General features: G+C 33.5%; 1 protein-coding gene across 1 annotated transcript; it reads right to left on the reverse strand.

Moving 5' to 3' along the window:
* Positions 1-3171: 3171 nt before the first annotated feature.
* Positions 3172-4159, reverse strand: LOC131039037 (E3 ubiquitin-protein ligase ATL41). Its single transcript, XM_057971680.2, has one exon. It carries the CDS (start codon positions 3868-3870, stop codon positions 3370-3372), a length of 501 nt encoding a protein of 166 aa, XP_057827663.1. The 5' UTR covers positions 3871-4159; the 3' UTR covers positions 3172-3369.
* Positions 4160-11362: the final 7203 nt, after the last annotated feature.

Here is an 11362-nt window from a genome sequence, read left to right on the forward strand (position 1 = left end):
GAGAGAGAGAGAGAGAGAGAGAGAGAGAGAGAGAGAGAGAGAGAGAGACCTTGTAATGCGTTTGAGAGAGAGAGAGAGAGAGAGAGAGAGAGAGACCTTGTAATGCGTTTGAGAGAGAGAGACGATACACTTACATGTGTATATATATGTTTAATATATTATATGTATATAAACATATTATATAGACAATATCATATTATACACATATTATATATTACATATATTATATGAATATACACATATTATACATAGAATATAATATTATACAATAGTGCGTACGTGCTATTTATAGTAAAGATAACGTGTACGCGTTGTTTAATGGGAAACACGCGTGTACGCGCTTCTTACACTATAAATACCCCGTACGCGCTTTTTAAACCATACGTACCCTATACGCGCTTTTGACTTTTTAGGCTTGGAAATAGGTCTGGATGACAAAGCTATGGATTGGAAGTTTGATTTCCCTCCATTTCTCTCATTTTTGACGTGTTTTATTTTATCAACTTGGTTTATCGACTTTGTCATCATCAGGTTTACACTTCATAAAGTGGCTATTTCTAAAATTGCCACCATATTTTCACCCATCTTCTGAGCATTCTAACCATATTATTTTTTTTCAATTTGAACAACAATAACATATTATTATTGAATTTCTTTTACTAGTGTCTCCATAGTTCTCACAGACATAGGTGCACCATTTTTTGAATAACTTTTGATATACGTATCCAAATTTAAAAAACTTTATATATTATTGTAGTGCACTTGATTCTTTACAATTTAAAAAAAATAAAATTGTATTTTCGATTTGTTTAGTGCAACATATGCTTCGCGCACAAACAGGTACCGAATTTTCAGGATGTGCTCGATTGGAAAAATCATTAAAAAAAAAATACTCAACAAAAAAATACACATCTTCTAGTGCTCACTCTTAACTATCTTTTTGCTAAAGGATTTGTCAAAATACTAAATCTAACTATGACTTTTTTTATGCGCACGTCAAACACTATGTTATGTTTTTCAGAAAAAAATAGGGTTAGTTTTTCATGCGCAAAGAATTTGACCCCCTTACTCTTATCCAATTTTGAAAAAGTTTAGTAGCTTGGAAACTAGATTCAGAGTAATACAATATTTGTTCTTTGATTATCTTCATATCTTGAGTGGATGACTTTCAAAGTTTGCCTCTAAGTTCAGGTTCACCTGATTTCAGAAAAAAAGTGTCCACTTATACCCCCCTTTTGACCACCATCTTTGTGCACTTACCCTATGTTCAACTGGATCCTTTCCTTTTCAGGGATCGTTTATGTATTTATTGACCGGCGTGGTCATTTGTATTTTGGTTATGTTTCGCCTTGATGGCAGGATTGTAAATGATGAGAACCTCATGTATTCTTAACTTATTTAATTATTAGAGGGGTCTTGCAGTTGAGCAGACCCGAAGATGTAGCCCTTTAGGGGTGAACTCCGATATCAATTTGGTGTTATGTGATGCTTATTCTCTTATGTTTCCTTTTTAGTTTTAGTATGTATGGATGACATTATGTTAGAATGTATAGAATGGATAAGATGAAATTAATCGTATATGCATGTATGCAATTGTCTTTAAAATACAGTAAATTGGATCGTGAAAGAATGTAGATTAGAATAATGGAATATATTTAGTTATTGTTAAGGAAATTAAGTATGCATGGAAAGATCTCATTAGTTTATGATGAAATTCAAGTGTGTTATTAAATTAGATGCTTGACTTAAATTCTAATGAAAAGTATGAACGAAAGGTATGAATAAATCTTAATGGATGAACTTTATCTTGTGATCTATATTTTCATCTTACTAAAAGAAATTATCCTTGTTTAAGAATTATCTCATTATAAGATAATCAGCTTATTGGATTTATTAGTGTGAGTTAAGTGAAATGTGGAATTAAGTAATCATGATTGGGAAACCCTTTAGGTGTTAGTTGATGTCTTCTGCTATGTAATCTGAATTTTAATATCTCGTTGTATCTTAATGTTGTGTTTATATTTCAAAAAAAAAAAATTTGCACTCTATTCATGTGTTTTAGCTTATCCCTTCGGGGTTTCCTGGCAAGGCATTACATTTGGTATCAGAGCCCATGTTGCAAACACTGGGATCTCTGGTTTCGTTGTGCCCTTAGTTGGTGTGAGGTGTATCGACCTTATGTTGTATGCTTGTCCTCCTTTTTGTATGTGAGTGATTGAGTAAACCTTAACTGGTGTGTAACGTGTGTGTTCACACCTTGTTTTCATCTTCTTGATGTTGGTGTTTTGAGTGATTGATTGTGCTTTGTTTGCTTATGGATATCTTGGTCTATGATTACTCTTATTCGGAAAGAAAGTCGTATGTACCTTCCTTATTGATTGTTGTACTCTTTAGACTGATCCATTGGGGTTGGTCAGTGCTTGTCTTGAATCTGGAAGTACGAAATGTGCTTGTTTAAGATTATGGTCTAGCTTAGTGTTGTTTGCTTGAAGGACTAGTATGGTAGATATTGAATGCTTATTTTGTAGCAAATGAAGACAATTTGCAAATTGACGTGTAGTGCTAGACATGGGTGGAACTGGGCGTGTTGCTAGCCAATTGATTTTAGAACCGAGGTGCTTTCTATAGGGTATATTGATGATAGGAAGACGTTTGATCTTTGCCCAGAGAAAAGATCTCATGAGTTGTCGATAGATCGCTATTTTTTAGGAAACATAATTTTGTAGAAATTAATTGAAAACAACACATATATGCATGCATTCAAATAACAATTTCATCAATAAAGACAATATTAATAAATAACTATAATTTTCGCATTCATTCGCTATTACATTCTTTATAGCTCAAAAATAAACTTATCAATATATCTCTACTGTCAAATAATTTAAACAAATTTAACCAAAATCTTTAAAATATGCAATTAGAATATTAACATTTTTGCTCATCACTAATCCATGCTCAAATATTTAAATCAAACTTATTTTTATATCATTAAAAAAATCCAAAATAATAAAATATTGAAATTGAAAATCAGATTGAGATCTTTGAGACAATCACACACTAAGAATAAACAATCCAGGCCAAAAACAAAACAAATAAAAAATATAATTTTTTACCCTTAGAGTAATGAATACCATTCAAAACATCCATTCAAAAAATTAAGAAGAGAGATTTTTCCAAAACCTATTTTTTTAATAATAACTCATTTAGTTTTCACAACTAACTGGACTCGGGATTTGATACAGCTATGACCTATAAAGAATTTTCCTCCCGGCAACCCTATTACATAGTACATTCATCCTAGGCAAGACCAGACCACACAACTAAATACGTACAAAAGCTGCCCCAAAATTGATCCTATGACAAACTCTAGGACGACCCGAGAGTGACAGTTGGAAGGGTCATCGACACCTCATCAGCTGACGAGGACACCACGTCACGAGTAACCGGCAACCTGAAAAGACCCCCTCCTCCTCCTCCACCTCCTCCACAGGCTGACTGCTCCACATCCACGCATCCCTTTCTCCCAACAACATTTCTGCAAACCGGGCATATCGGAGTCCTGGACAGCCACGTGTCCACGCAGCTCCCATGAAACACATGCTTACAGACGGGCACCGCCTTGCATTTCTCCCCTTCCTCAAACACCTCCAAGCAGACTGCGCATGACTCAGCTGCCGACGCAGACCCCTCGTTCTGGTACTCAAAGCACGGAAGCTTGTGGAGCTCTTGCTGAGTCAGACCCCTCCCATGGGGTTTACTCGCTCTCAGACTCCGCCGAATGATGCTTGCCGCGATACAGAGATGCAGAAACAACAATAAGAGTATGCCGCCGTATAAGAGCAACGCCGTTGACAATATGAGCGCCATGGGAAGGAAGTCAGTCAGTCACATAAGACCTAAGGAAAAGAAAGAAAAACTCCTCCTGACCATTTTATTGGCTGGCTATGTGGAAAAGGCCGGTATATATGTAGGTATATCCGTACAACTGCAGATCCGCACTTGGCTGTATGTGAGTGATATGCCTCTGCTTTTCTCTGCTTTAAAAAACTGCAAAAGTGCGCTGTGTTTGTAAGTGGGGATGAGAGAAGCCAAAGGGTGAAGTGAAGAAGGTGTGGTGCACGTTTTGTGTGAGGAGGGTTTAAAATAAGAGCGATTAACAACTTGGAAGACTTACCCTTAACTTCCTTTTTCGCGAAACCGACTCGCAGCTTTTAGTAGGTAGACTCTAATTATTTTAGTTATAAATTCCCTTGGAAGAAATGTGACATAAAGCATATATCTTATCTTGTTTAAAATAAAACTAAGCATTTGGATTCATGGATTCAATGGATATGCTTGATATATATATTTTTTATTATATTAAAATTTTGTTATGGATGTCATTTCTTCATGATATAAAATGTATGTAATTTAAAAAATGATATAAAATGTATGTAGTTTATTCAATGTGTTATTTATAGGATGGAAATAAATGAAAAAAAATTATTGTAATGCAGTGGGGAAAATAATTGAAACTAAAAATGTGTGTCATGGTGAGTCTATTACATCATAAAATGTCATTTCTTCATGATATAAAAAGTAGATAACTGAAAAAATGATATAAAATGCAAGTAATTGAAAAAAATAGTATAAAATGTATATAGTTTATTCAATGTGTTGTTTATAGGATGGAAATAAATGTAAAAAAAATTATTGCAATGTAGTGGGAAAAATAATTGAAATTAAAAATATATGTCATAGTGAGAGTCTATTACATCATGAATCATTAGAATTGAATTATTTCATGTTTGAAAATTTGAATTTGGCATCATTGTTGATATTAATATTATTGTACTTTTAAAGGGTGTGGTGGAATTGAAGTACAATTAGTCGAATTTGAAAGCTTATCATGAAAGGGCAAGTGGTTCAGTGGAAACAAATCACACTGGTCATAAGTGGCTTCAAGTTTGAATGTGAACCTATCTAATATTCTTATTAATGTACTTATATTCTATTTTGGAGACAAATACACTCCTTATTACAAAGTAGTAAAAATATTAAACTTAAAATATTTGTGAAAATGTCTAAGATGACTCAAATAACACTTGTATATAATATTTTGCATAGACTCCAAGCTCTTCAAGATGTGTAGACTAAAAATTTGAATGCAATGATTGTCTTAAGGTAACCACTAAACCTTTGAATAAAAGCCACATCTATTTATCATATGGAGAACATAAGAACATAAAAAAAAGCAACATAACATCATCAAACTCTAAGTGTAATTATATCAAGCTCATGAACATGATAAACACAAGCAAGAGGGCATAACAACAACAGTAACAAAATTATGAGAATGAAGACATCAAATTCATAAACATTAAGCAAAAAATCCCCTAGAAATCTCCATGGTTCTCAAGTCTTCTTGAAACTTTGATGATACTACCCTCATAAATCTTCAAGCACAAGAGTTAGATAAAAGAAAAGCTCAAGTAATAGTGATTAAAGGAAAACTAGAGCCAAAGATTCGAATTTATAGATTTGGAGGGAGACTAATCAACGACTTAGTTCAAATTCATCCTAGAAGGAATGGAAGGCTTAGATCGCGTAGGAGAAAATTTGCCAAAGATAGGGAGAGAATGGGAATCTGGAGAAAGGAATCATAAGGCAAGCGACGATGGTCGTAAGAGAGTGAAGAGGTGAGTGGGAAAAATAAGAGAAATAAAATAGTAAAATTATTTAATATCATTAGCAAGGTAACAATAAACATATATTTCATCTTTTTACTGGGATGAGGAGGGGAAAGGTGAATAGACAAATAAATTGATTAAAACTAAAAATATGTGTTATAGTGAAGGTGTTTTGCATCATAAATCATTAGAATTAAATTATGTCATGTTTGAAAATTTGAATTTGACATCATTATTGATATCAACATGATTGTAATTTTAGAGGGTGTGGTGGAATTTAAGTACAATTGATAGAATTTGAAAGCTTCTATCATGAAAGTGCAAGTGGCTTAGTGGTAAAAAAATCTCACTAAGCATAAATGGGTTCAAGTTTGAATTTGTCTACCTATCTAATATTCTCATTAACCCACTTATAATTCTTATAGGGACAAATACAATCCTTATTACAAAGTAGTAAAAATATTAAACTTAAAATCTTTGTAAACATGCCTAAGATGACTCACATAACTCTTGTATACGACATTTTACATACATTCCAAGCTATTTAGAATAAATCTACACCTTTACATTTTTTAGTGATTTGAGCTCCTATAGTGAATTCTAGTTCATTCAATAATTAGTCCAAAGTCATGAATTTACCTTTTTAGTAGGGATCAAGTGTCAAATTGCTATTGCCTATTTTGTCATTCTAAAGTGATGTTTAAGTAGAGTGTAGAGAGATGGAACACGTTGTGCACAAAATCATTCTATGTAATCTACTATATTTGTATTGTGATTGGCATGTTGAAAACTTGAGTTGAGTTGCTCGTGTTGCCATCAATGTCAACTTGTTTGGTGTCATTATTGGTGTTGTCATTGATGTCATTGTGTGTGTTAATAAAGAGGAAGTTGTAATTGTTCAGCTGTGAGGATGTTGTAGATGGTCTGAAAATGAGTGTTCAGATGTTGTTATGTTGTCTAGTGGTGATGATAAGTTAGTATGAAGTGTTTCTCGAAGGCCACAACAGTGGAAGTTACAATATGTAGGAAAGAGTATTTATTGTCTTTATGGAATAATTCTATGCATTCCTCTAGTTTTTGATGATGATGTCTTGTGGTTGTGGATGTAATGTTTACATTCTATGGATGTTGCTCTATCATGTTTTTTAGATCCTCAATTGTTCAAATGTTGAAATTGGTTGTGGTGGTTTACTGATTGTGAGGCTGTCTATTAAGACTGCCCCAAAGAATGCTCTGCATTGCTTTGTTGTGTTGATTCAATTATTAGGGTTTGGAGGACATGTTCAATATGGTTTTGTGCAGTGTTTCAATTATGATTTCTAGTGTCAAGGTTTGATTAGCAAGTGAAGTTACGTTGTTTTGTGTTTAGATTTGTCAGTTGTGTTGGTCTTTGGTTGACTTGGTTGATTTATCTTATTTGGATCATGCTCTTTTGGTTTGAATATGTTTTGGAGGTTGATATGGGTCTCACCATGGCACGTGTAGATCCACATTAAGTAATTTGCTTTGGGCCGACTGGTTGACGCGTTTCATCATTTTTCTACACATCACATTTGATGTTGACTTTGGAGGAAGTGTTAGCATATGCGGTTCATTGGAATCGACTTCGGAAGATGTGTTGTGATATATTTGGGTCCCCTTTATCGCCTGGAGTGGACTATATTGTGTGATTTTGGTATGGGTGGCCGAATTTATGTAATTCATGTATATTATATTTGTGGTCAACCTAATTGAGGGTTTCAATGTATAACCTAGTATAAATGGATGTGCGAATGTGTGAACCATAGTGTGGATCATTGTGAATTGGATGTGAATGATATGCAAGCGCAAGTGAAGAAGAAGAAGTGTGAATTACAGTTTGAGACGAGCTTTGATAATCATATCTTCAATATGATAGTGTTTTGAGACAATGTATGTAGTGAGATATGTTTGCCATGATATTATTCACTTGACATAGTGGACAAATAATTATAACTAAAAATGTGTATCATATGAGGCACTATTACATCATAAATCATTTCAATTAACTTATATCATGTTTGAAATTTTGAATTTGACATCATTGTTGATATCAACATGATTGTACTTTTAGAGAGTGTGGTGGAATTGAATTACACTTGATAGGATTTGAAAACTTCTATCATGAAAGGGCAAGTGGCTCAATGGTTAAAAATCTCACCAAGCATAAGTGGATTCAAGTTTGAATGTCAACCTATCTAATATTCTCGTTAATGTACTTAAAATTTATCGGAGAGACAAATACAATCCTTATTACAAAGTAGTAAAAAAACAACTTAAAATCTCCGTGAAAATGCCTAAGATGAATCAAATAACTCTTGTATGCAACATTTTACATACACTCCAAGCTCCTTTAGAAAGCATCTACATGTTTACATTTTTTAGTGATTTGATCTCCTATAGTGAATACTAGTTCATTCAATAATCAGGAAATACATGAACTTACCTTTTTAGTAGGGATGATGTGTCAAATTGTTATTGCCCATTTCATCATTCAAAAGTGATGTTGAGGTAGAGTGTAGAGAAATAGAACACCTTGTGCACACAGTCATTCTACATAATCTATTATGTTTGTATTGTGATTGATATAGTAACAAGAAATGTTAAATAAAATATACATCTCCAAAAAATAGCATTTTAAGCTCAAGGCCATAAATTGACAACATGAATTGAAATAATCTCATTCATTATTAAAGTTGAGAATAGGATTGGTATAGCATCAAATAATATTAAACCTCAAAATAAAATCTGCAGACGTATAAAGCTGACCACTTTCTTAAAATGAATATTTAATATTTATTTTAACTCTATTCCTCCTATTAATTAAATTCTATTTAATTAATTTCTTCATATTCATCTATTTGATTAAATGAATTACTTAATTTATTTAATTAAGTTCACCTAAACCTTTACTAGCCTTTAATTAAATAAATCAGTCTATTTAATTAATTCCCCTTTCTCCCTTTTTAATTAAATCTACATTTAATTAAAATCTCCTTTGCATTTAAATAAATCTAATTTATTTATTTAAATCTCCCACTTGTATTTATGCAAGTTGCATCTATTTTGTTGAAGTAAAGCAATTTAATTTTACTTAAAATCCTCCTCCATCCATTTGCATTTTCCTACATCTCCCACTTGCCTCCTAAACCCCTTCTATATTCTTCTAATCACTTCTAATTTAGCCTAAGTCATCTCCTAATTATTGTCACATTCCTAAGCAAAGAGAAGTCACTTCTCAAAGCCTCCACAGTCTTCAATAACCATTAAAGGCTTTATGTCCTCAACAAGTTAACTCTCAAAGTCTTCCAAACCATTTAAGGCTCTTGCATAACCATTAATGGTTAACTCAATCTTCTTGCATGATTAGAGACTTTCTCTCTAACGCAACCCTCATCTAACCCAAGGTCTCATCAAGCATTCATGGCTTTAACCTTGGTTATCCCTTTAACCCTTGCACAAGAGTTTACCCCTTGGGTAAAAGATTTATCCAATGGATAACTCTAACCTAACCTTAACCCTTACCTCCTAAGGTAACCTCCATGTCTTCTCAAGCATTTAGTGCTTCTTTTTCATCTCCTCTCAAGCAACCTCTTGTTGACAATTGTCACCATTTCATTGGTGAGAATTGTGAACATGGATTGATTAACTTTCAATCATGACCCTTGTTAAGATTATTCAATCTTGACCATCCATTGCCCTATTTTCCCTATAAATAGAGCTCTCATTCTTCATTTTCAAAAATCAAGTCTTTGTGCATCAAACTTATAGTCATTTTCGCTCAATCAATAATATTTCATGCATCCACATCATAGTATAATTACTAATTATTTAGCCTCTCTTTGTTAAATCATCATAATAGCATTTAGAAGCATTTTAATATATCATAGAATATTCATGTTAGACTAGTATATCATTGCTAGGATAATTTGCTAATCTTATCATCATCTTTATACCAGCTTAATCATCATAGATTCAATATCATACATCTTAGAATGCATTCATGCATATAAATCAAACATCACTCATTCTTGGAGTTGTGATTCCTAAGTTACTTTGCTCAGTGATCTGAGAGCAAAAACATTGACTTTAGGGATCTTGTGAGATAGAGAACAATGGGACACCCCTTGGGAAGTTAAACTATTTCAAATAGTTCCTATACTTGCACCAAGAGTCTCATTGGTGTGTGGGTCTTTTGAATCGGACCTTTTCATTTTTGTCGCCCAATTTTCCCGCATACATTTCTGGTGGCCACTGTGGGGCTCATCCCCATAAATCACATCATTTTTGGTGCAGGACAAAGATTACAAGCACTTTGGAATACCGTTTTAGCGCGTCGGGAACTTTCTTTAGTGCATCTGTGGCAAACAGTAGTGCATTCATCGCACTGTTTAGCACATAGGAACCTTTTTGTAGCACTTTGGAGCTTACTGTTAGCACCTAACACTTTCAATTTCTTTCTTGCATATCGGGATATCAGTGTAGCGCATTCGGTAATTAGTGTAGCATGTAGGAGTCTTTCTTTAGCGCATTTGTACCTTTCTGTAGCGCATCTGTGCAGAAGTCCAGCGCGTGACTTTGACAGAAAGAAGGAATAATTTGTAACAGAAGTGAAAGTTAGGCTTGTATAAGCTCACCTAGGGCCTTAAATTTTTTACTAACTTTTTGCTGCAGGTTACTAATCATTGTTTGTAGATGAGAGGAGTTATATTTAGGCATTTGATTATTTTTATTTCTAGCTTTTCCAAGTTAGTTTAAAAAGAGTTCATTTCCTATTGGTTAAAAAGAACTTCATTACTCCTTTAGTGCTTAAAATAAAACCTCAGCATCATTTTTGCAAAAAAGGGTTAAAAAGAACTACAAACAAACTTATTTTTTGCAAAGTTAAAAATGATCCCATTTTCTTTTGGTGTTAAGTTAAAAAGAACTTCATTACTCCTTTGGTGCTTAAAATAAAACCTCACTTTCATTTTTGTAAAAAAGGGTTAAAAAGAACTACAAACAAACATTTAATTGGCAAGGTTAAAAGAATCTCACTTTCATTGTTTTTGTACAAGGCAAAAAGAGCTTCATTGAGGATTGATTGCACAATTTTTATTTTGTTGACCAAATTCACGATTTAATTTGTTGACCAAGTTTGTTTCTCAAGGTTTTGAAACACACATTTTGCTATGAAAAGTTAAAAAGAACACCATGCTTGTTGGAGCAACATCTCCGAATGGACTTTAGCAAATCATTGTCTTGAAGGCTAAAAAGAATACTGTTTGCTTTGTCTCGAAAGTGGAAGGTATATGCTCTCCCCTTAATTGGGTGACCAAAAATCCAAACCACTCTTATGCTTTCTTTTACTTCAAGCATTTAAATCCTTTAGAAGGTCTGCCCTCTCGAGTTGCCGTTAGGGTGCCATTAATGATCGGTGAGAGGGGAACGACCTAAGTGGGAAATGACTTTATCACCAAGTGTTCCAACCCACTATAATCAAAAGTGAAGATCGAAGAAAGTCCCCTTCAATGGTTTTTCTCAGTGATTAGTCTTCCCCTAGTATCTTTAAGATATGTAAAGCCTTTGTTCCAAAGGTTGGGAAGACTCTTGAGGAATTTTATCACTGAAGACCGAACAGAAACCTGATTAAAAACCTTAGCATTAGAAACTTTGAACCAAGTCAGTCGCCA

This window comes from Cryptomeria japonica, chromosome 6, assembly GCF_030272615.1.
Source record: "Cryptomeria japonica chromosome 6, Sugi_1.0, whole genome shotgun sequence".
Classification (NCBI taxonomy): Eukaryota; Viridiplantae; Streptophyta; class Pinopsida; order Cupressales; family Cupressaceae; genus Cryptomeria; species Cryptomeria japonica.